We start from the raw sequence: 26,447 nt of genomic DNA on the forward strand, positions 1-26,447 counted from the left end.
ACACTGGTTTTATTACTCATAAAAATAAAACAATAACAAGTATTCTGTTTATCTAACATGAAATTCCTTAACTTTTTTCGCTTCCATATAACTATTTTTCATTTCCATCCAATCCTTTAAATTTTCATCTTATCGATTTTCATTTCCATCTGTTGCATCATTACCATCCATCTATTTATATCGTAAATATAAATAGCAGACTAAGGCAATTCAGGGATCAGAGTAAGTATACGTACACAAGCCTAAATACAAAATTTTGTCGTAATATCTTAAAAAAAATTGATTCTACAAAAATAGCCAAATGGGACCGAAAAAATAGAACCACCCATCTAGTTTTTGATTTCAAATCATTTTCCCGGTTCTAAAGCCTCAATTTATGCAAAATTATTAGGTACCTACTTCGTCCACTCATGTCTTCCATTATGATTGTATTATGCTGGACGTGGCTTTATCCCTTATCGCCCCTCGTCAAGCTAACAAAGAGATCTGATATTAATCTTCTTTTACTGACGTTTGCCATGATCCTACGTTCTCTTAACCACTGCTTGTGTAATTTATGCACATTATTGTTATTTTAAAAATAATTGCTGAAGTCGTTTTAGGCTTTCACGCGAAAATCGCTACATTTTTGCACTAGAATTAGTTCGCATATTACTGACCTGAGGCCGTAGACAAAGTCCCTTTCATTAAAAATGATGACGAAATTTTTGATCAAAATGGGGATTTGACATTAGGTTTCGCAAGCGTTATGTCATTTAACGAGGACATATCGTCGCTGCGCGTGCGATACCGCGTATGAGCAGTTGGTAAATACCGCGTAACAGCAAAATGCGCAGAATTGAGATATTGTGCCAGCCGATTCGAAACGCATATTATCTTATATTAGGCTTCACAGAAATTAAATTATCCAATTAGAAACGTACATTTTGCCATCGAAACAATACCGCGGAACAGTAGGCGGCCGGAAGTTAGAAGCAATTCCGCGTATTTACTACAGCGGCAAGAAAAATGTATCGAAAATAGTAAAGTGCTCCCAGAAATAACGATTTTTCTGAGATAAACCACCACGTAAGTATATTTTAATTATTGTTTAATATTGTTCATATGTATTGTATTCATGCTAGAATGTTTCAATTAATTTACCACCATTTCCATTGCTTTGAACATCAAGGAAGGTTCCATGACGTGATAATTATATCTTCACCTTAAAAATACAGGCAGAAACCAATCGCCACGACTAAATATGATCACCTGCCTGCCTAGCATACGCCAACGAGATATCTCACTCTCGAGATAATTAAAAACTACTCGTATCATAATGTCAAAATCTCGACATTATCTCGACAAAACTCTATAAAATGTGCTATTCCGATGATAGATCTACGCGAGAAAAATGTTTGTCATGTTAGGGTCAATAGAGATGAAGAGACAAACCATCAAACATCGAGAAAACATGTAGAGTGAGATATCTCGTTGGCGTATGCTAGGCAGGCAGGTTGGGAAAGTAGCTCAGTTAAGCTAAAGCACCCCGGGGATATGGGCGACCAGTTGTGCTAACCCTACCCACTAAAACCACCTGCGATTTGCCTTCAGCCGTATACGGAGGGATGTTCTGGATTTGTCAAACACAGGGCTCCCTCCATGACCGGACGGTTTTCTCCAAAAGGGAGCAGACTACCACCAAAGTAAGAGAACGCTTCGGCAAATTGAAGAGTTCCCTTCGGCGTCGAGACTATCTAAGCCGGGTAGGTTTCCAGCCACACGCGCAGCCCCAATTGCATTGAAATTTGGAGGTTCGCATAATGATGCCTCCCGATGCGGAACAGAGAATAGCTCATTATCTTTGTTACTCTATGGCCCAACGATCGTATGTCTTGCGGCTGCTTTCCTTGCCTTTAAACCTTCCTGAACTCCCACTGCAGGCCGTGACGTCCTCTCTGGAACGAAGATGAGCAACTTGGCGAAGACCTTCGTAACCAGCTGTCACGATGGATCTCCCGCTAGGGCAGTAGCTGCCGCCTAGGAGACCGTACGGCACCTCCTGGTAACCCTCACCGCTACATGTACGAAGAGTAGCTGCCGCCGGGCTAATGCCCGCCTTATTACTACGAAATTCGTAATGGAATCTGCCTATATTGAACCACCGCACAGAGCTAAGCTCCGACAGACTAGATTCTGGCGGCTATCCTCTGGAGAGTATAGCTGCTGTGGTCCCTACATTTAAGCGTCGGACTCATTTTGACCTTCGACCCTCTGATAACAAGTGCTCCGGGTAGGGGTGCTTTTCTTCAGGTCCATGGAAGAGCAGGGCTTTAGTATGTACTTATGTAATATATCAATATTTTTATTTTAAATGATTATTATGATCTCTGTCAGATAAAGTCAAAAATCTATGAAAAATTGGGATATCAATTAAAAATTAAGAATAGATAATATTGTTAAATGATTTTGGTAATTAACACGTCATATTTTTGCTAAGTTACAGTGGAACAAAATATAAAATATTTGATTTTTCTAATAAAAAAATGCAACCTTTTACTAAATTGTTTGATTTCAAAACCGCGTATCTTTAATATTAAGCCTACTTATTTTGTAACTACTTAATACAAAAACGCGTAAGTGTTTTTGACTTAACTTTACACAAAACCTAAGCCAATTGCGAACAAATTTACGTTACTAACCACTAAAGGAAAGTACAAAAAACTAGCTGTTAAGTTCAGTCGGTAATAGGAGTCAAAATAATAATATTGCTCCTGTAAAATCATCAAAAAGCAGATACGCGGTATTTACCAACTGCTCATACGCGGTATCGCACGCGCAGCGACGATATGTCAAACCGCATACATTTTGATAACGAATTTCTTCATCGTTTTTAACGAAAGATACTTTGTCTAAGGGGGCAGAGGGTCTACTCTCCCTTCGTCTTACGAATTTCCAATTAGGTCATGTGTCCTGGCTAAAGTTTAACATTTTTAATTTTTTACCCATTCCAAAACAGTGCACATCGTCGCTAAAAAGTTTTCATTTCAGAAAGTCCGTTTTTGAGGGCTACATTGAATTGTGCACGTAATTACTACGTTATCTATATCCAATATCCATACTTATTAGTAATAATATTATAAATGCGAAAGTGTGTCTTTCTGCCTGTACCTCTTCATGCCCAAACTGCTGAACCGATTTAGCTGAAACTTTGTATGTAGATACTTTGAGGCTGGGAAATGACATAGGATAACTTTTTATCTCGGAAAATGTAGCCTCGCGCGATAAACAAATATTGGCGTTGCACAACGGAGTAGCGGGCGCCATCACATCACAGTTCGTATTAAACTAAATCCGTTACAGTGATTATTATGCAAAACCTATCTGGACGATGTAATTGAGCCGGAGACGAGGTCAGGGGTCAAGCGTCCTGCTCAAATTGGGTCAGGCTATCAATTCGGTCGGCTATCGACTTGTTGATCAACAGGCTGCTATAGAGTTACGCTTGTAGCGGAGGGGATGCGCCAGGTTTGTTTATCGTGGATCTAGAAAGAGAGAATGCAGAATATTTTAATCAACGATTGACAAGTAAAGCTTGGTCCTGAAAAGAAGACTTATGTTCTACCAATTACCATAGCCACTCTTGCGAACGTTAGTACTTAGTCGTTTCTTAAATCCATAATTTAAATGGGTAAATGGGTTTGATAACTAGACTTTTCACAAGGCATTAACCTAATGGGACGATGATAAGGGAAATATGGCATACGCAAACAAAATTATGCCATTGAGGGCCTGTTTCAAGTGGTGAAACTTGAAACAGGCCCACAATGGCATATTTCGTGCTGATAAAGTGCCAGATAGGCTATCCACAACTTATTTGACAGATGCTCCATACACTGTCAACTTAAGTGGTGGATAGCCTATCCGTTATTTATCAGGAAGCGGTGGAACGGGCCCTAAATCTAGTTATCCAAACCAGATGATATCTTGATTTGAACAACACCTCAAATTGGCCTGCAACAAAAATCACGTAGCCCCAATTCAGCAAAGTTGAAATTAGTTTTAATAAGACTTATAGCCCATTATCAATTACAGAAACATCCTTTGTGCAGCCAGCGGAGTTGAAATCTGCTGTGCACCAGAAATAGCTGGCCTACAATGTTAACTAGGGCGCGGTTTACAGTGTTGCCATGTTGGAAATACTGCACTATTTTGAGCTGGTAATAAAATTAGTAGTTGCAGTTTTATTATGTAGTGGGTAGTTTTACATTGGTTGTTGTGTTATTGGATCTACCGTCAGTACTTTCCTAAAATAGACATAAATTATGAGTAACTCGTTCTTTCTGTCTTTTATGCCATCTCACTGCTGTAAAAAAATATTTTGAATTGGAAATATTTGAAATGAAAAAAATAATATTTGAATTGTTGATGTTTCTTGGCCGCAACAAAATGTTAAACAAGTCACAACATTGCAAAGCTGAAAACCACGGAACTCTTAAAAGAAACAGCAAGTTCGTAAGTGGAAATCGATAACAGACGTAGAAAAATGAATGAGCGGTGCCTAAATTTGGGAAAACATTACCGGGGTATACACATCTCGCTCGACCTAGGGCAAGAGGTCAATGCGTCGGATCTGGGTCACCAGTGCCAGGCAAAACAAAACCGCCATCCGTAAACATGATAGGGGTTTATAGTTTTTAACAAGTTGTGGCAGAGGGATAATCATCATAATATTAAAACGCGAACGAAAAATTTTGTAACCCTTTTTACGAAAAATGGGGAAACGTAGGTGAATGAAATTTTGCACAGTTATAGTTTATATGGTGAAGGAGTGCATCGAGCTAATATTATTTTGAAATTATGCTTTTATCATACATTTTTTGACAAATAAAACATTACACACACAACAACACACACACTAGGAAAAATGACAGATTTTTGAGTGACAAGCCTATACATACGAATTATACTCTTTTATTTATGATTGAAGTCTGTTGACAACAAGGTGACAAATTGAAAATGGATTAAGTATAGTTTTTTTTATTGAATCTTAGATACTATTAGACAATGCTTACACGGCCATTCAGCTGAGTCCCAGAGACAAGAGTTGAAAAAAATATGATAAAGTCAATATTGTTTTACAAAATATAGGTAGTAGTCTTAATGTCGTTGAAACTAAAGTCGAATTTCGACCATTGGGCGATCTCTAGTCAAGTAAAATCCATAATTATATGACATGGATAAGACCGGCGTTGGACAGGATTAATTACTAATCTAAGGTCCTGGTTTCACCACTTCCTGATAAAGTGCTGGATAGGCTATCCCACGGCTATCCACAACTTGACAGATTCTCCATACTTTATCTGTCAAGTAAAGTTGTGGATAGACTATTAGGTTCTTATCAGAAAGTGAAACAGGCCCTAAGTCTGCCATTGTCTGTCAAATGGCTTTTACAAAGATTCTTATTTATAAGATTCAAACATCAACATGTATTAAATTAGTTATTCTATCTGCGTTTAGTAAAAAGGCAGATACGATTTTATAACTAAAAATAAGACGATATTCAATGTTGGATGAATCAGAAATCCAGATAGCTGCTTGTCGTCGTGTTCAAATATTTAGATTTCTGTTACGAATTAAAACACATATTTAATATTTATCTAATAGCAATTTTCGTAGTCCAAAGCTGAACATTTTTTTTGAAATCCTTATGAGTTATGACTTATGAGCATTGCAAATGCTCCTATTCAAAACATATTGTGTCCAGTATCCGAATATCGTTTAGGTGCAAAGTAATATTTCTTGATGAAAGTTTAGCCATGTCAAGTATTGACGCTAAGAAACATCGACCTTAAGGTCGTAAAAATAGCCGACCCATTTTCTTATACCGTGGAGATCACTCACAATAGAGAGCCAACTTATGTTCTTTTGTAAAGATATGAAAATATACCATGTTATGTAACCTTTTTTTTTTTTTTTTTGGGGACTCCCGCTGCGGATATGTGGGACTCGCCGCGGGCGAAGATGGTGTGTGCCGCGGCCCTACCCACTAAAACTCTACAGTGCTCCTAGCCACCGCTTCCTGACGAAGTCGCGGGAACTGTACGACACCACCACTTCATCAGCGGATGTCTGCTTAGGGCTGCAGACTCTTCTCGATGGGAGCGTTTTACTCGCTCCCCAGGCCAAGCATAGGCCCCAATGGGGGCTTGCTTCTAGAATCTAGCCCATTCCACTGCGTTTTGTCGCGATGCGCAGGAGCACACTGCGCATCGCGACCCTCTCGGGGACTCAGTGCAATGGGCGACGGCATCCCCATACCGCCACCCTGAGCACCCCGGTTATGGCGGGACGTTGTTGTCGCCATTGTTGGCACGACGTCTTCGCCTTGGCCGTCTTCTGGGGTCGAGCGCCTCCCTTTCTCTTATGCGCTCGGCCTCCTCTTTGGCGGAGATAACTTCTTCGGCGAAGTCTTCCACCGCTTTCCAGTCCGGGTCGCCGCGCAGTAAGGCTCGCACCAATGCTGGCAGCGTGATGTCAGGTCCGATTGCGGCCGTCAGGGCCGCGCGTTGTCCAATCCAGGAGGGACAGGCCGTCACGGTGTGATCGGCCGTATCCCTGTCCGCGTCACAATGGCGACAGCGTGTATTCTCCTCCCTTCCGACGATCTCGCACAGGTACCGACCGAAGCACCCATGCCCGGTCAGCACCTGCGTGAGGCGGAACGAGAGTGCTCCTGTCTTCCTGTCGAGCCATTCCTTGAGTACCGGGTGGATCGCAAGCACCAAGTCTACGCTGACTTGCGGGTTCTTTAGCCGCTCCCTCCACATTTCAATAGCCGTCTCTCTAGCGTCATTCCTCCACCGACGTACGACGTCCGGTGGGGAGTTGTTGCCCCCCGCGCGGGCTTCTGCGCAACGCCAGAAAAGGTCGGCGAAGGCACGCGCGTCTAATGTTCTGTAACCTAGAACAACCTAGAATATTGAGGTATATTTTGTGATGGATAAAATGAATTGAGCGAATGGATTTATGCAAATATAATGCAATAATAATCCATACTAATATTATAAATTGCGAAAGTGTGTCTGTCTGTGTGTTACCTTTTCACGCCCAAACTGCTGAACCGATTTGAATGATTATTGCTATGGCGATACTTTGAGTCCCGGAAAAATGTACGGCTTTCGCGTGATGAACTAATCCCGTTATCTAGTTAGTAATTAAGTAGAGGCTAAAAGGGTTTACCTTTTCAACTAATTTTCCTTTCCCTAAAATCTCTTTTCCACCAGGTATTGAACCCACTTACTTCCTACACCCGTCTCTGACTACTGAGCTGCTGAGACTCATGTAACCGACACCACACATTGTAGGCTTGTAGCTGGTAACGCGATCACAAAGAAAAGGCCGTCAGTGTTTTGTTTCAAAGCCGTCTTATATTTTCATAGTTCATACATCTATAGGTAGGTACTGATATTATGAAGCTGAAGAGTTTTCTTGTTTGTTTGTTTAAACGCTATAATCTCAGGAACTTCTGATTCGAATCATTTTTGTGTTTAACTGTGTGTGTATTTAACTTCAACTGATACATAACACATAGGAGCGAAGCACATACAAACATATAGGACTTAGGAGCGAAGAATCAGCGGCTACGGTTACTTAATATTATTATTATTTTATGAACGGGTCACCTGATGGAAAGCAACTTCCGTCGCCCATGGACACTCGCAGCATCAGAAGAGCTGCAGGTGCGTTGCCAGCCTTTTTAGGGAGAATAGGGAATAGGGGAGGATGGGGAAGGGAATAGGGGGGGGGGGGGGGGGGGAGAGAAGGAAAAAGGGGAGGGAAAGGAAGGGAAAAGGGTAGGGGATTGGGCCTCCGGTTAACTCACTCACTCGGCGAAAAACAGCGCAAGCACTGTTTCACGCCGGTTTTCTGTGAGTTCGTGGTATTTCTCCGGTCGAGCCGGCCCATTCGTGCCGAAGCATGGCTCTCCCACGTCTTAAGCTAGCAACACTCACCGGCTTTGCAAATTGCACGGCAATGTTAAATGCTGAAATTATAATATATTATCCATACTTTACTAATATTATAAATGCGAAAGTGTGTCTGTCCGTCTGTCACCTCTTCACGGTTACACCGCTGAACCACCGTACCTCAGTGCGCTGAACCGATTTTGCTGAAATTTAGTATGGACATACTTTCGGTCCCGGGACATAGGATACTTTTTATCACAGAAAAATAAAACCTAGTTAGTCACTTTATCAAAAAATACACCAGAATCATTTGCTACTATAAAAAGTTTTAATACTTGCTTAGCATTACAATTATAGCTATCTGCAGATGTATCTGTCCATTCTGTCATGTCGCAATCATCAGTAGGGCTAAAATGGTGATTTTTTTTTTAAATCGCAAAATGATCACTGCTTGCAATTCATGTCTAGTAATTACTAATTCGTACTAATTTAACATTCGTCAGTTCAGCAAATGAATCAGCAAATCAATTCAGCAAATCGATTGTCAAAACTGTTGACAGTTATTATACATACTATTATACAATTAATTTGCTGAATTGATTGAGAGGAATTGCTAACCCCGAATTGCGTTCCATTTGATGTTAAAAACGATCAAAACGCTAAAAATAGGAGGCATTATTTATTACATAATGCATAATGTTAAATCCCATTGTTTCGTAATAGATATTAACTCGGAGGTCGTGCCAACTATCAAGCGATTATTATGTTATTAGTGCATGGTGCGACAAGCGAGCCTAATTGGAACTTGCAGCTGCTCCCTAGACTATAATATGTAGGGCCAATTCCGTCAATCCGAGATAAAGTTAGCCTTACGATGAATTCATGTCTTAGGTCCAATTTCATTAACGACTGCGATAATGCTCGAATTAGGAATTAAACACGTTTCCTCTTTCGTTTTTAATATGAATGAAAGAGAAGAACATTTTAACGAGCTGTTAACACTAACAGACGTTGGTGAAATTGGACCTTTGATCGTAGGCTTTGCGCGTGGCGACCGAATCAAGAAATTCAGTAACGAAAAAACCTAACAACTCTCCCACCCACTCCGAAGTCGCCACCTGCCAGACTTCGGCACGGTGTTTGTGTGCAAGCGACCAGACGTATGCGAATTATATTTGCATATTATGTCGATAAAACATGCTATGAAATAGCATTACCGCGGCAGTCCTCGAGTGCCACACGTATTTTTTTTCTTTCCATAATACGAGGATACGAAGATCAGCTTTAACCTAGACTGGCGCGAGTGGACCAAAGTTGATATTAAAATGCTGTTTCGTTTTTATTAACGACTTCCAAAAAGGAGGAGGTTATACGTTCGTCTGTTTTTTTTTGTATGTTCAACCATAACTTCGCCGTTCGTAGACCGATCTTCATGATTATTTTGTTGTTGTACAGGGTTGAATCCGAGGTTGGTACCATGTTCACAAAAATGGTGATCTGATGATGGGATCCACGAGGAATCGAGGGAACTCCTTAAATTTGTATGGATTAGATATTTGTATGGATAGATACAAAGTTCGAGGATTTTGGCTTTAATTATACTACTCCAAGCAAAAGCCAATGAATTCTACATTATTTCTGCTGAACATAGGCTAAATTTTATTTTGGAAAAAATTGGGTTTCGTAAGATATTTGTGTTTTTCGGACGCCAGGTTAAAATCAACCAGAAAAGTTACTTATTTTGCGTACGCTGCCGAAACTATATAAGATAGAACCATAAAATGTTCTAAGTAATTGTAGATCTTATAAATATCTACAAAAAAGTCCGCGACACACTATACTTATCTATGTCGAGTAAGGCACAATAACAATTTTGTTATTTAAAAATCTTGAATTTTTTGTGGACAACATTTAAACGCGTTTATTTTACTTATGCAATTAATCCTTATAAAAATAAATTATTTCATCACTAAGTACGGTTTATGTAGATAACATTTGGTCTTTGAATGATTAAAATTGGACGTTTCGTTTTGAAATTATGGCGAAATGAAAATATAACGATAGTGGACGTCACCAAGCGGGGGTGCGCGTGCGGGAGGAAGACAATCTGTGCAGTGAGCACTATATGGGTCGTTCTATTTTTTCGGTCGGTCCCATTTGGCCATTTTTGTAGAATCATTTTTTTTAAAAGATATTACGACAAAATTTTGTATTTAGGCTTGTATACGTATACTTACTCTGATCCCTGAATTGCCTTAGTCTACTATTTATATTTACGATATAAATAGATGGATGGTAATGATGCAACAGACGGAAATGAAAATTGATAAGATAGAAATTTAAAGGATTGGATGGAAATGAAAAATAGTTATATGGAAGCGAAAAAAATTAAGGAATTTCATGTTAGTTATAAACAGAATACTTATAACTAAAAAATTAACTAAAATATAAGAATTTTGTTAATAAGTAAGAAACAAGTCATACATTACTATTTTATTTAAAATATGCAACCAATCTTTAGTTCTACTATATAATCGTATACAATAATTCCATGTACTTTACCTAACTATTAACTTACTAGATTTTTTAAGAAAACAATATTTTAAGAAATAGTTTCACAAATCGCAGTTCTATGCAATTTTGCGCCCACTAGTTTAGTAAACTTTAGTAAAATCTTGAAAATAATATCTCAATTTGTTACATAACACTTTAAATACATTAACAAGCATTATATATAGTGATGATGAATATTAAAATGGAATGTAATATATAGATAAGATTTGGACAAAATCTGTTATAAAATACTAAATAATACCAAAAAAATCGGAAAATTGGTTTAAAAATCGGAAGAAATGGATGTGAATGAAGTGGATGGAAATGAGCTTTTGGCATTTAATTTAAATTTTTGTTGCATTCTTATATTTTTCAAAAGCCCTGCAACATATCTTTAGAAGGTATTTCAATAGCCTTTATCATAATGTATTATAAAAATCACTAGCAACAAAAGTCATTTAAATAGGCAATGGATGGTAATGAAGGCTTACCCGTGACAAAACGAGAATTTGCAACTAAAAAATTAATTTTGTCCGAGAAACAATGCGCACATCTTATCTCGCCTATAATGTATGGCAGACATAGGTTTGGGGGTCCCGAAACATGTTTGCACGTAGATCTACAGATGCAGATTTGGTCAAAAACATAAAAACCATTTGCTCGGAACGATATGAAAAATTCACGTGACAAAATTAAAACCTACGTTCTCTCAATGTTGCACATGCACGAGTTCATTCTTATGTTTAAAATGGTTAATATGAGTATTTAAGCTAATGTTCCAGTACAAAACATGATAAGATTAATTACGTAAACTCTAAGAAAATTGTGTCTAAGCTTAGCAATCTGGGAACGTATGAGCGTTGGAAATGAAATTTTGGCTATTTGATGTTTAATGTCTTTTTGATTAATTATCTTACGGTAATCTATACTAATATTATAAATGCGAAAGTATCTCTGTCTGTCTGTCTGTCTGTCTGTCTGTCTGTCTCGCTTTCACGCCAAAACTACTGAACCGATTGCAATGAAATTTTGTACACAGTTATTCTAGAGTCTGAGAAAGGACATAGGCTACATTTTGATGTGGGAAAATATCTTATTTCCATGAAAATATCGATGAAAATTACTTCGCATTGCGCGTGGCCAGCGCTCATCCCGGGGGTCCTGGGTTCGAGTCCCGCAGGCGGAACAAAAAGTTTTCAATGTTCCTGGGTCTTGGATGTGTATTAAAATAATATTTCAAAAATCTTAAATATATTTTATGTATAATATTATAAAAAATCCAGAAATATATCGACGCGATGCAATGAACATTTTAGTTCTAATACGATTCAACAGATGGCGCTTTTTTACTTCGTTGTAACATAGAACTAATCATACTTATTAGTTATTATGTTTTTGTTTATAGTTTTTAATACGTTAGAATATTATGTTTAATAATATTATCACTTGCTATAATAATAATCAATCTATCTTATCTTATAGAAATCCTACTGCATTTCTAAGGAGTTCGAGTGTGTTGTGTTGGCCTATATTCCATCCAGAAAATATTTTTACATTTTAATTCTAATATATGAAAACAGATGGCGCTTTATTTTTTACTTCATTATTATAACAGAACTAATCATACCTACTTTATTATATATTATTGTTTTTATTCATAACTAGCTGTTGCCCGCGACTTCGTCCGCGTGGACTTTAGTTTATAGCGCGCGGTGTCAACAAAATGTGTGTCAAATTTAAAAACTTTTTAAAACCCTGGTAAGTGGTACCCCTCTTAGGGCCGCGCTACACCGGAATGGCAGCGCTGAAAGTGCTCGCCTCGCCGCTGCCATTCCGGTGTAGCGCGGCCCTTAATTAATCAAAATACCCAAAAACAGCTGTGCAGTGTGCACATAATCTGTACTAATATTATGAATGCGAAAGTATCTCTGTCTGTCTGTCTGTCTGTCAGTCTCGCTTTCACGCCAAACGCCAAAACTACCGAACCGATTGTAATGAAATTTTGTATACTGATAGTCTAAAGCCTGAGAAAGGACATAGGCTACTTTTTTACTGGAAAAAAGGGTTGTAAGGGTCGTAAATTTGTTCAAAAAATTCATAATAGATGGCGCCGTGCGTCTTCTACATCGCGCTGACGCTTGCTCAAAAGTCTTTCTATAAGAGGTGGTATCATCTTACATTTAAGTCTCGATTTTTTTCGATTGTTATATCTATTCTACGGTATTAAATAACTCAGTACTTTATCTGTGCAGGCAGTGACGTAACCTTAAGACCAAATTTCACCAACGACTGTTAAAGTTAATGCTCGAATTAGTATCACGTTAGCTGTTTCGTTTTTCATATGAATGAAAGAGAAGACAGGATATTTTAACAAGCTGTTAACACTAACAGACGTTGGTGAAATTGGGGCTAAACCTATCAATGATAAATAGTTTATGGGTAAAGTTGTGTAATTGGGGGGCTAAATAAGCTTTAAAATTTGGCATAATATATAAAGTTTAACATACAAAAATGAAGTACTTATTGTTTGCACACTGCACAGCTGTATTGATTTAAGGGGTACCAGGGTTTTTTTATAAAAGCTTTTGACACCAATTTTGTTGACATCGCGCGCTATAAACTGAAGTCCACGCGGACGAAGTCGCGGGCAACAGCTAGTACACAATACGTGGCAAAGTAGAACACTATAGACTTAACATTTTAAAAGTATTTGATCGAAAAAATTAATTTCGTAAATATCAAATTTTGACCCCGAAACCACCCATATGCATCCCTTCGGATAATGACTGCGTCCGCGTCGTCGATGTCAGTGTTGCAGTCTGTGAATTGACCTGAGAATCAGTTTGCTGACCGACTCTTTCCTAGGTACGCTTTTTGCAGCCGTAACCGACATCCACGCGGGCGGAGCCGCGGGCGACCGCTAGTAATAATATGTACAACTCTAAGACAACAAGCTATAAGTAATATAGCCTTGTGGTCTCATATGTAACTAAAAAGGGTAAAATTATTATTTTTTAACAAAAAATTAAAACCGACTTCCAAGGTAAAAAAAAAAGTAATATTCTTAAAAATAATCTAAAAAGAATCAAATAATTCTTATTCGTTATTATAGTGCCGTCTTCAGACTTCGCCTAAACATCAACTATTTCTATACTCAATCTTCATGCTTTTGAAGTCGGTACCAGCTTACCTTAGCGTAAGTTCTATGTCAAGGATCTCAGAACTTTTCCGGGCTGGTAGCGACTTCAAAAGTACGAAGATTAAGTACAGAAATAGTTGAGGTTTAGGCGAAGTCTGAAGACGGCACTATAATAAGGAATAAGAATTATTTGATTCTTTTTAGATTATTTTTAAGAATATTACTTTTGTTTTTACCTTGGACGTCGGTTTTAATTTTTTGTTAAAAAATAATTGCATGAATTATAGGCTAAGGCATGGCCGTAAAAACAGAACTTTTGTTAAATTATTTAAAATTACCTTAAAGTAAATTCTTATATACTTAAACATAATTTATTTATTTTTAATAGGAAAATTGAAGCATTTATATTCCTTATATAAAATCTTATTTTTTTATTATTAATGCAGGAATGCAGCCCTATTTACAGTCAGGAAGAACTTAGTGCATCTAGAAAATGAATTCATTCTGTACAATACTTTAAAAATTATTATTATTATATTTTATAAAAATTATTATATTTATTTTATTTTAATATTATTTCTTTTTAAACTTTGTATTTTATGTAATTGATTGTGCACAATCTATACTAATATTATAAATGCGAAAGTATCTCTGTCTGTCTGTCTGTCTGTCTGTCTGTCTGTCTGTCTGTCTCGCTTTCACGCCAAAACTACTGAACCGATTGCAATGAAATTTTGTACACAGTTATTCTAGAGTCTGAGAAAGGACATAGGCTACATTTTGATGTGGGAAAATATCTTATTTCCATGAAAATATCGATGAAAATTACTTCGCATTGCGCGTGGCCAGCGCTCATCCCGGGGGTCCTGGGTTCGAGTCCCGCAGGCGGAACAAAAAGTTTTCAATGTTCCTGGGTCTTGGATGTGTATTAAAATAATATTTCAAAAATCTTAAATATATTTTATGTATAATATTATAAAAAATCCAGAAATATATCGACGCGATGCAATGAACATTTTAGTTCTAATACGATTCAACAGATGGCGCTTTTTTTACTTCGTTGTAACATAGAACTAATCATACTTATTAGTTATTATGTTTTTGTTTATAGTTTTTAATACGTTAGAATATTATGTTTAATAATATTATCGCTTGCTATAATAATAATCAATCTATCTTATCTTATAGAAATCCTACTGCATTTCTAAGGAGTTCGAGTGTGTTGTGTTGGCCTATATTCCATCCAGAAAATATTTTTACATTTTAATTCTAATATATGAAAACAGATGGCGCTTTATTTTTTACTTCATTATTATAACAGAACTAATCATACCTACTTTATTATATATTATTGTTTTTATTCATAACTAGCTGTTGCCCGCGACTTCGTCCGCGTGGACTTTAGTTTATAGCGCGCGGTGTCAACAAAATGTGTGTCAAATTTAAAAACTTTTTAAAACCCTGGTAAGTGGTACCCCTCTTAGGGCCGCGCTACACCGGAATGGCAGCGCTGAAAGTGCTCGCCTCGCCGCTGCCATTCCGGTGTAGCGCGGCCCTTAATTAATCAAAATACCCAAAAACAGCTGTGCAGTGTGCACATAATCTGTACTAATATTATGAATGCGAAAGTATCTCTGTCTGTCTGTCTGTCTGTCAGTCTCGCTTTCACGCCAAACGCCAAAACTACCGAACCGATTGTAATGAAATTTTGTATACTGATAGTCTAAAGCCTGAGAAAGGACATAGGCTACTTTTTTACTGGAAAAAAGGGTTGTAAGGGTCGTAAATTTATTCAAAAAATTCATAATAGATGGCGCCGTGCGTCTTCTACATCGCGCTGACGCTTGCTCAAAAGTCTTTCTATAAGAGGTGGTATCATCTTACATTTAAGTCTCGATTTTTTTCGATTGTTATATCTATTCTACGGTATTAAATAACTCAGTACTTTATCTGTGCAGGCAGTGACGTAACCTTAAGACCAAATTTCACCAACGACTGTTAAAGTTAATGCTCGAATTAGTATCACGTTAGCTGTTTCGTTTTTCATATGAATGAAAGAGAAGACAGGATATTTTAACAAGCTGTTAACACTAACAGACGTTGGTGAAATTGGGGCTAAACCTATCAATGATAAATAGTTTATGGGTAAAGTTGTGTAATTGGGGGGCTAAATAAGCTTTAAAATTTGGCATAATATATAAAGTTTAACATACAAAAATGAAGTACTTATTGTTTGCACACTGCACAGCTGTATTGATTTAAGGGGTACCAGGGTTTTTTTATAAAAGCTTTTGACACCAATTTTGTTGACATCGCGCGCTATAAACTGAAGTCCACGCGGACGAAGTCGCGGGCAACAGCTAGTACACAATACGTGGCAAAGTAGAACACTATAGACTTAACATTTTAAAAGTATTTGATCGAAAAAATTAATTTCGTAAATATCAAATTTTGACCCCGAAACCACCCATATGCATCCCTTCGGATAATGACTGCGTCCGCGTCGTCGATGTCAGTGTTGCAGTCTGTGAATTGACCTGAGAATCAGTTTGCTGACCGACTCTTTCCTAGGTACGCTTTTTGCAGCCGTAACCGACATCCACGCGGGCGGAGCCGCGGGCGACCGCTAGTAATAATATGTACAACTCTAAGACAACAAGCTATAAGTAATATAGCCTTGTGGTCTCATATGTAACTAAAAAGGGTAAAATTATTATTTTTTAACAAAAAATTAAAACCGACTTCCAAGGTAAAAAAAAAAGTAATATTCTTAAAAATAATCTAAAAAGAATCAAATAATTCTTATTCGTTATTATAGTGCCGTCTTCAGACTTCGCCTAAACATCAACTATTTCTATACTCAATCTTCATGCTTTTGAAGTCGGTACCAGCTTACCTTAGCGTAAGTTCTATGTCAAGGATCTCAGAACTTTTCCGGGCTGGTAGCGACTTCAAAAGTACGAAGATTAAGTACAGAAATAGTTGAGGTTTAGGCGAAGTCTGAAGACGGCACTATAATAAGGAATAAGAATTATTTGATTCTTTTTAGATTATTTTTAAGAATATTACTTTTGTTTTTACCTTGGACGTCGGTTTTAATTTTTTGTTAAAAAATAATTGCATGAATTATAGGCTAAGGCATGGCCGTAAAAACAGAACTTTTGTTAAATTATTTAAAATTACCTTAAAGTAAATTCTTATATACTTAAACATAATTTATTTATTTTTAATAGGAAAATTGAAGCATTTATATTCCTTATATAAAATCTTATTTTTTTATTATTAATGCAGGAATGCAGCCCTATTTACAGTCAGGAAGAACTTAGTGCATCTAGAAAATGAATTCATTCTGTACAATACTTTAAAAATTATTATTATTATATTTTATAAAAATTATTATATTTCTTTTATTTTAATATTATTTCTTTTTAAACTTTGTATTTTATGTAATTGATTGTGCACAATAAAGTATATTTTCATTTCATTTCAATATTTTAAGATACACTAAACTTATATCACACAATTTTGCATAAACCTATAAAATGGAATACACCTATTGAGACAGAAGAATATCAGCGCAGATAAGACCAGAAAATCCATAAATTTGTATGCGGAGACGCTGTTTCATCAATTACCCAACAAGACGGTCGCCAGACAACAAAGGAGGGCCCAGACTAGGGGAACCCCCCAAACTGAGCGCCAAGTGTCTGCGCCACTGCAATTATTTCCGAGAGCCCTTATTAGAGCACCCATAACCTGGGAAAACAAAGTGTAATGTTCTAAAACTGTTTTTCCTCTTCCCAATGGAAGTTTGCAGATGTGTCTGCAGTCTGTTTTTGACGACTTTATGTGATGTACAAGGTGTAACAAAACAAAGTAATAAATAATAATACTTTAGGGAAGGGGTCACTAATTTATTTATTTTATTTTGCCTCTAGAATCAGGGACAATATTATCCTAAGTCCTAACTTAGAATATTTTTGTTCTGGATAAATATATTTTGGGGGATCGTATATATATATAAAACAAGTGTTGTAGCCGTTTCGTACGGAACTCATTTACCTAGAATTGTGATAGTGAAAGCATAATGGTTTGTAAAATGTAAAAATTCTTGAGAATTACATTGTGGGGTTTCAGTCCAGGGTAATGATGCGAAGTGGAGTTAATTGAACAAAATGTGGCCGGTGGGGTGAACGAACAATTTCGGTCGTTCGCTCTCTCTGTGTAATGTACCGTACAAAAGCCTTCATCATTTTCATTAATGCTATTTAACGCCTCTGTGGTCCAGTGGTTTAGTTTATTTTTTAGTTTGATTAGGACAATGCAGGCTGTTCACAATGTGTCATGCGCCGGATGGGCATTTAAAAAGTCTGTCCTGCGCCTGTCGCCAGTCGTGTCGGCCGTCCGTCCCACTGTTTTATGAGAGTTAAGGAATAACACTCTGCTCTTGTGTACTGCGCACACACTCGGGCACTATAAAATGACTCCTACGTAACTGGCCTGGTTTTAATCAAACCGGCCACCGTCACCGTAACCGGTGTGGTGGGGTTATATTAATAATGCTATTTGTCACAATCAATATTGAATGACTATCGTCTATTGACTTTCTTTATCTGTCTTTGTGTTTTGCTTTGGTCAATGTCCACATTCTGTGACAGTAATTACCTGATGACCGTAGAAATCTCGCTTAAAAATTAAATATACGAAATATATTAGGACTGAGGATCTTTTTAAATAATTTTTTGATAGATGAGACCTATCAGCTTTTTTTTTTTAATGAAATAAGGGGGCAAACGAGCAAACGGGTCACCTGATGGAAAGCAACTTCCGTCGCCCATGGACACTCGCAGCATCAGAAGAGCTGCAAGTGCGTTGCCGGCCTTTTAAGAGGGAATAGGGTAATAGGGGAGGGTAGGGAAGGGAAGGGAAGGGAATAGTTGAGGGTAGGGAAGGGAATAGGGTAGGGGTTAGGGGATTGGGCCTCCGGTAAACTCACTCACTCGGCGAAACACAGCGCAAGCGCTGTTTCACGCCGGTTTGCTGTGAGAACGTGGTATTTATCCGGTCGAGCCGGCCCATTCGTGCCGAAGAATGGCTCTCCCACGTATAAATATAGCTATCAAGTATCTGAAGATACTTGCATCAGGTTGACTCGCCTTAGCCCTTGCCCTTCGACGATTAGTTTTTTTTACTCTTGCCGTCTTGCGTAAAAATATCTTACGTTGAACGGATCTGAATGAGCACGGTGCGCGGTGATTGTTGAAGTCTGTATTAGACCCTGTTGTACGGTACCCCTTAAATATTAGAATTTGAGATGTTCTGGCTGTGGGAAGCAACTGTCATAAGTGTTCGATAGAGGGAGACGATATTTCCACTATTATCCCGAAGAAAATAAGAAAAAGAATCGAGCTTTATAATAATTAAAGGATACAGTAAAACTTTCAGTTTTTTATAAAATGATGTAAGTCTGGCTGTCGCTGGCTCTTACTCTTTTACTAATGAGCAATTTTTTACCACGAAAACCTAATCTTCAAAAATTTCCATTTTTCACGACCACAGTCGCCAGCCAGTTGCCAGTATTTTTCATATCCCTAGCATGGAGACAACCTACGTGTTGAATTAAATAAGTCTTATTGATTATTATTATTATCCAGTCTAAGTAAATCGCTGAATACATGAATGATTATATGCACTGTGTAGGTGTTGATTACAAGGTGATATAATCGCTATATTTGTCCTATTTATTACCGAGTTTAAATTATAGAAGAAAATTATAGTACTGTATATCTTTTGACGACCTCTGTGGCTCAGTTGGTGGGCTGTCGGTAGCTCAAGCCGGGGGTCGCGGGTTCGAATCCCGCCGACGGAACAAACAGTTTTCAAAGTTCCTGGGTCATGGATGTGTATTAAATATGTGTATCATATAATAAAAATCTTAAATATATGTAAAGTACTTATAAAAGTATTAAATATATAATTATAGATTAGTATTACATTTATATATTTATATTTTATTTTTATATAATTTGTTATATGATAACAAATTATATAGTTTTCTGTTAATTTGCGTAGGTATTTATAATAATTGTTATTTTTATATAAACTCAATTGTTGTGTGCACTGATTTTTGTTACCTGTTTTCTAAATTTCCTGTAACAGGTCTACTGGAAGAGATTCCAATCGGAATAAGTAGTACCTTTGTACTGAAATGTATTTCTAGTTTTAAGACTTTCACTGTAAACATTTTTTGTGTACATAAATTATTAAATAAATATATTTCCGTTGTCTGGTACCCGTAACACAAGTCCTTCAGGTACTTAGCACGGGGCCAGGCTGACGTGGTGTGAAGCGTCCATAGATATTATTATTATATCTTCAAAGTCGGCCCAAAGTTAGGCGCTATTCATAATAATATGGGTAAATTGGACTATGAAGACACTTTGAGTCCCGGGAAAGGGAATTTCAGCAAAATCAGTTTAGTATTACGCCCAAACTGCTGACAGTTTGGGCGTCAAACTGAGTTTCACGCCTAAACTGCTGACAGTTTGGGCGTGAAACTGAGTAAGGTAATAGACTACTCAGTCAGATAGACAGACAAATAGACACACTTTCGCATTATAATAATATTAGTATGGACTATGGATTAGTCAGAAAAGAACATTTTTAGAATTTTCGTGAGGCCTACCACCGTTTCGGGTGATAAAAATATAATAATGCAAATTTTCTAATCTTATATTCTAAACACGGTCTAGATTTATCTGTCATCGATGTCAGATCCTGCGCAGTCGTGACATTGACAGTGTTACACAATAGTGATGATTGTTTTTGCAGGACATGACATGTATACTGTTTGCATACTAAGCAGTTGTGTGGGGGCGACTGCTGATAATATTATATTTTAAAGTTACTTTGGCCATTTTTTGTGATTTATATGGGCAAGTTTCTTAGCACGGCATTATGAGCTTGCCCATATGAAAGTTAAATAAAAGATACTTTTTCAGCGCTACATTTACAGAGAACTCTATCATATTTAGTCATTTAGTAATCTACTACGAATAATAAAAACTAAGAAAACATAACTCCCATACAGTTTTAACCGTTTTGAATTTGGTTCCTTTTCGCTCACTAAAATATGGCAATAGCAACGAAACACTAACACTCAAATTTACGAAATAAAGCCGTTGACATTAATTGTCACATCTATATTTACACAAAATTTTGTACCGAATACATGCATAAAGTATGGATGTATTCGGGTCACATTTTGTAGACTAGTGGACAACTTTTTTGACACAATTACTTTTCCTTACTTTTATTATTCGTAGGTAATCTGTGACTCTATGCAGTGGACTCTTATACAACCTAAAATATTATCAATTTGTTTTGTTACAATCTATATTTGAATTAAAGATTTATTCATGACCTAAGTAAAATTATTATATATTTTTAAAACCTAAAACTTTTTTATTCCCATAATAATTAAACATGCATGCGGATTTTCGTTTTTTTTCGTAAAAATTTGAAGTACTGCGTGTAAATGTTTTAAATTTCAATAAATACCAGGTAAGTAGATATTAATATATGTATACTCAATTTAGAAACATTGTACAAAAAAATAAAAATTATTTAAAACGTCAGGTTTTTTCGTTGCAGCGCTCGGCGTATGGCATTATAGGTTGTTGAATTTTACAATAGATTAGTTGGTATTTCTATTTGCACTCAATTGAAAACATTGTAATAAATGTACTATAAAAATATGTATGTGGTTAGTAGTACAATATAACGTCAGGTATTTTCGTGTCAGCGCTCGGCCTATGTCAGAGTTTGTTGGCCGACCAGCCGCCCGTGAGATGCAAATAGCCTTCATTTACAATTTTTTCACGCTTTTTGTTTAATCCAAGGTTTCGAGTCCAAATACCTAATAAGTAAAGCTGACTCACTCTTCTTAGGTATAGCACGAAGTCTATGTTAAGTCGTCGATGTAAACGTTATAATTCGTTGTTTGTAGATCCATTAATACATAATATCCGTACTTCCATACTTACTTACTAATATATAAATGCGAAAGTGTGTCTGATAATAATAATTAAAATTATCTTATCAGCATTCAGCATAATATGTACATTATAATAAATTATACTTACAACTTACAAGTAAAACAAAACAATAATAATATAGGTTTTATTACATAAAGCGTATTTTATACGTAAGAGAGCCATGCTTCGGCACAAATGGGCCGGCTCGACCGGATAAATACCACGTTCTCACAGAAAACCGGCGTGAAACAGCGCTTGCGCTGTGTTTCGCCGAGTGAGTGAGTTTACCGGAGGCCCAATTCCCTATCCCCTACCCTTTTCTCTTCCCTACCCTCAACTATTCCCTTCCCTTCCCTACCCTCCCCTATTACCCTATTCCCTCTTAAAAGGCCGGCAACACACTTGCAGCTCTTCTGATGCTGCGAGTGTCCATGGGCGACGGAAGTTGCTTTCCATCAGGTGACCCGTTTGCTCGTTTGCCCCCTTATTTCATAAAAAAAAATTGTCACTGGAGTCTGGACTCATATTAATTAGTCTCTAATCTCTATAACCGTTCTATAAATAATATAGAAAAAACATTATCCCCGCGTTCCACTTGACGTTAAAAACGATCAAAACGCTTGCATCCCTAGGTAGAGTCTTCAATACCATCTTTGTTTGTAATGTGCCTTTTCACGCTGATTGGTTGTAAAACCACTGTCCACTACCTTCACACTGAGTTGGATTTTGATCTGCCACCCTGTTTTGTTCGGTTTTTAATTAATCTGTACGGTGCTCTGTGTTTTCACCTCAAAATTATATGTACTATCAGAGAAGTTGATTCCTATGCAAATCGGGGACCTAAGTAGTTTGGTTGCGTTACGTCAAACCCAGCTGACAGATCACAATTAACATTGAATTGACATATTCGACCAAATAACCTTGGTCTGTCAATTGCATAGGAATCAACTTCCTCGATGGTACATAGAAGATTGGCAGAGAGCATCTTAAGTAAAGGAGCGCTTAAGTAATCGCCGTATGAAAGTAAGTAGAGCTATGAATGCATCAAAAACAGAGTGGCAGGTGCAGTTCAGCTAGTAGCTGGCAGACTAATAAGTTAATAACAATAAATGAAGAGATCAACGTACTTTACCGAGAGTTAAGGCTCCACTACACGGCTGCGTGCAGAACGTCGGGCTTTGTCAAGTCAAGTTAGTCGTGATCTGTCATATGGGCTTGATATAGTCCAAGACGTATATAATTGTCTAAAAATCAATTTCCCTGATAGAACATCTTTTAATACCCTTTGACACTGTCTACTCACTAAGGAGCAACTTTAAGACAAAAAGAAGTATATTGTAACTTATTCTTTAAATAATAATTTATATTTATTATCAGACCGTCTGAGTATGGACTTATACAAGTTTTTTAGATAGACCTAGACCTTATAATTGTATGCATTTTACAGCTTCCATTAATTTGACATACGGCAGTATGATGTTTCGTTTACGCAGCTGTTACAGAAAGTTACGCTAGTCGGGTAATAATAGAAGTAGGTAGGTATGCTGCGACCAAACTGTACAGTTCTATCGTGACGTGTAGCTGTTCCGAGTGAACGGAACGCGAATTGCAACACTGCAATGTCGTGACTAAAACAACCAAATCATCGGAGTGAATTGAATCGGTTGCATTTCCGTCCGTCGGTCAACGCCTCGTACGGCGTACCCCGTGCACAGAATACAGACGGACAGACGATAAGGTTCATTGTACTTGCCAGAAAAGATGGTTCCTGAATGTCATAGGTATTTTATACACGGATTTTTCGGTTAAAGAGACTCTGATGCTCTGAATAGAAGTAATGCTCTAGAATCTGCTTTCTATGAAGCCCCACAGATGAGTAACTCTAGCCAACGTCCTTTTTAAACCGAAAAGGAACTTAAGTAATTTTTTTGGCAAAGGCTTCAATTACATAATATAATATATACGGTAAAGGTTAAGAAAGCCTTATGTTCTGTTATCTGTACTTACAATTATTCCTTTGTAACTTTTTTAAACTTTTGTATAGAAAAATGTATGTCGCTGGCGTTCTGGCTTATACAAATTGCAAAAAAAAATTGCTCTTTCAGCCAGGCGCGGTCCGAAGGAGGGAGGGGGTCCCAGGGGACATGAACGCGGTACGTTGACACCGCTTTGTCTGCAACTCCACACCCACGTGCTCTGTATATTGGATTTGATTGTACTGATGATGATTAAGTGCATCGTCTTTGTTTTTGTGCGAAAGCGAATTTTCTAAAGGGGATATTCCCACCAACCTAAATCCTGTAAGCCAGGATCGACAGCAGTAACCAACGAAGCGGTGAACAGCAGTAATAAATAAAAACTCTTGATGTCGAAGACTTGTGTGACGAATAAAGGACACATTCCTAGTTCCTACAAACTTCTTTGAGCTACGATCGACAGCGGTAACAAACAAAAACTCTTTGATGTTAGAGAGCCCGAGGCACATGCTAAAACTGTCATAGGACAAAGTATAGAGTGAGTGGGAGTACCAACAGCATTCTTGCTATGATAGCTAGTCGACGCGATTGTCCATATGTGCTTCACTGCTGTGCAATATCTAACGGTATGGAGCAGAGGTGATGCACAATGTAGTCAAAATATGTAATATTATTATTTATTTAAACATAAAAAATAATTTTACTAACATAATTTATAAGCCTTTACTAACAAATGAGTCTATGTAACTTGATTTAATAAACTATTTCATATTTCATATTATTTAATAGCATGGACTCCACAGTTATAACTAATTAGCAGCTTTTGCATCTTGGTTTTCACTACGATGTTTTTTCCAAAACGATGGTTCTACGTAAATTTGAGCTTGCAACTCCGACAATTTTTCGATCTGTCTACAGTTTTTGGTGCCCATTTTCAAAATTAACCCCCTATGCTTCCAGCCTTCAGACTTCAGACTTTTACAACCTGTTACCTGACGCTTTTCTCAGTACGCAAAAATTCTTTACTAAAGAAGAAACCTAAGACCTTTAAAATTACTCAACATAAATAACTTTCAATGCCATTTACAGGTTTTTGTAAACCAGTCACTTACCGGATCCATTAAAACGGTTCTTTATATTAATTTATGTTAACACAGTTTCTTGCATTCAATTTGAATGTTGCATTAATTTAAAAGTAAACGGGTGTCGCTAACCCATACTAATATTATAAATGCGAAAGTGTCTTGTCTGTTTGTTACCTCCTCACGCCCAAACCGCTGAACCGATTTTGCTGAAATTTGGTATGGAGATACTCGGAGACCCGGGAAAGGATATAGAATACTTTTAATCCCAGAAAAATCTACCCTTCCCGCGCGATAAACGAATTTTGGCGCAACGGAGTTGCGGGCCTCATCTGGCATAGTAAACCTAAACCTCAAACTAAATATGCATACAGACTTTACTATATTTAAAAAAAAAAAAACTTTATTCTGCCACCTTATGTTACACATACACATTACTCAACATATACATACTTATATCAACAATCGAGAAAAAAAATGTATTTGACGCTAAAGCTAGAACATACACTAAAGACTAGATATACTTAATACTATGTTTAGTTTGAGTTTTAGGGCGACGTTTGGCGCGATGTATTCAACGAAGGAAGCATAAAGAGGCAACACAGACATAATATTATTATGGATAGAGACTAGAGTGCAATGTTTACGATCCAAAACCTCACAACATCCCTTCGAAATGCTCTACTATATGTAGACTGTCTGGTCTAGACATATAGACATATAACATAGACATACAATGTGCAGCCAAGTCTATGCAGTTCAGTCGACACCACACCGCGGCCGCAACGCGCCACGCGCTCAGACTTACGTGCTAAAGTTGACAGTTCTGCCAACAGTCAAAATCACTTGGATTTCCAACACCTTCGAAATATTAAGGTTGGTTTTTAGTTTTCAATGTTATTAGTCCGTCATAATATGAGAGAATTTGGTTTCGCGAAAGAATTATTTAGGTTTGTAAACTTTAAGTAAAGTTTTCTGACTTTCTCACTTGGATGTCCATCATCTTCGAAATATTTAGATAGGTTTTGACTTATTGGGAGTCTAAAAATACCTGAGATTAGTTTAGCAAAGGGTTATGAAGTTGGTTTGGGCTTGGGCTTTAAGTGAAGTTCTCTGACTTAAGTTTTTACTTAGTTCCGACTTCGAGAAGTATTTCCATCAATTGATTGAATATTACGGGAAATTTCGTTTTTATTTGCGGACTTGCGACAGTTTTGTTTTAATGTAAAATAAAACTGCTAATTTTTTAAAAAATTCCACAATACAAATCAGGGAAAAATAATTTTTTGTTCATTGGTTTTTACTGAACTGCGATAATATTATAAAATAGTAGATATTTCTCCTTGAAAATAACACTACTCAACAAATTTTAACTTTTTTTTTATCTGAGTTCCTACTATGTAATTATAATTCCTTGTTATTGGCTTAATATAAATGTGTAAATAAATTTTTTGGATCACATCTCATTTCCGAGATAAATGAAATTATTCAAACATATGATCTTCAAGCAAAATCAAGCTCATCCATTAGGTTTTTTTGATTTTTTTATATAAAAAGGGGAAGATTTCTTGGTGCAGCTGGCTTTACGCTTGTATTCAGATCCTGGAGATTCACTAATAAGGCTCCAACAGTAATCTGCTAGCATAACAGCTTGGAAAAAATTTCAGCCGTATCTTCATGAAAGCGGTTCCCATGTTTATGGCTAGCTGATC

The 26,447-nt window shown here is 37.1% G+C and overlaps 2 protein-coding genes across 4 annotated transcripts in view; one reads left to right on the forward strand and one right to left on the reverse strand.

Annotated features, from left to right (window-relative positions):
• The window catches only part of LOC121733394 (protein yippee-like), a 129,808-nt gene that overhangs the window by 16,096 nt on the left and 87,265 nt on the right, over positions 1–26,447 (forward strand). The window contains exon 1 of one of the 3 annotated variants that reach the window (XM_042123633.1): positions 25,511–25,611. The exons of the other annotated variants lie outside the window; for them this stretch is intronic. The gene's annotated coding sequence lies outside the window, so the exon portion shown is untranslated. Of the gene's footprint in view, positions 1–25,510; positions 25,612–26,447 lie in introns of those variants that run through there. 3 annotated transcript variants of the gene reach the window in all.
• LOC121733341 lies at positions 6,321–6,809 on the reverse strand. Its single transcript, XM_042123556.1, has one exon. It carries the CDS (start codon positions 6,807–6,809, stop codon positions 6,321–6,323), a length of 489 nt encoding a protein of 162 aa, XP_041979490.1.

This window comes from Aricia agestis, chromosome 13, assembly GCF_905147365.1.
Source record: "Aricia agestis chromosome 13, ilAriAges1.1, whole genome shotgun sequence".
Classification (NCBI taxonomy): Eukaryota; Metazoa; Arthropoda; class Insecta; order Lepidoptera; family Lycaenidae; genus Aricia; species Aricia agestis.